The sequence below is a fragment of the Cladophialophora immunda genome, assembly GCF_000835495.1.
Source record: "Cladophialophora immunda strain CBS 83496 unplaced genomic scaffold supercont1.2, whole genome shotgun sequence".
Taxonomy (NCBI): Eukaryota; Fungi; Ascomycota; class Eurotiomycetes; order Chaetothyriales; family Herpotrichiellaceae; genus Cladophialophora; species Cladophialophora immunda.
In genome coordinates, this window is record NW_015622542.1 from 639,982 (window position 1) to 640,443 (window position 462).

At 54.3% G+C, this 462-nt stretch overlaps 1 protein-coding gene across 1 annotated transcript in view; it reads right to left on the minus strand.

The window, feature by feature from the left end:
• Nucleotides 1-300: 300 nt before the first annotated feature.
• PV07_02587 (uncharacterized protein) overlaps nucleotides 301-462 on the minus strand; it is a gene marked incomplete at both ends in the record, with an annotated part of 4,718 nt that continues 4,556 nt past the window's right edge. Inside the window, one exon of the mRNA XM_016389209.1 lies at nucleotides 301-419. Within this exon, the coding sequence (XP_016251111.1) occupies nucleotides 301-419 (119 nt within the window). The remainder of the gene's footprint in view (nucleotides 420-462) is intronic.

Sequence of the window (462 nt, forward strand, 5' to 3'; positions counted from 1 at the left end):
CTCCCGCTATTGACCACTCTCTTATCGAATGGCCATGTTGCTCAGCCCGCTTAGAATCACGTGCCGAAAATCCATAGTTGTCTCTTTAACAATAAAAGTAACATAAAACAGACAGGTAAATACCATAGAAATGCAAGCCTATGCGTATTTGCCGTACTCTTGATCTTGCGCCTCAGAGTCCGCCTCGGCATCCAGCAGCATCTGCACCACCGCCCCCGAGCCTCGATATGATGTCGCCTGTAGCGCAGTACCGTGGTCTCCCCCTTACGCGTTGACGTCTGCCCCCGCGTCCATTAGTATCTACACTATCGCCTCGTGGTCTTGATATGATGCTAACTTTAGCGCAGTGCTGTAGTATTCCTCTTGCGCGTTGACGTCCGCCCCCGCGTCCAGCAGTATCTGCACCACCGCCTCGTGGCCTCCAGCTGATGCCGCCTGTAGCGTAGTGCCGTAGCGTCCCCC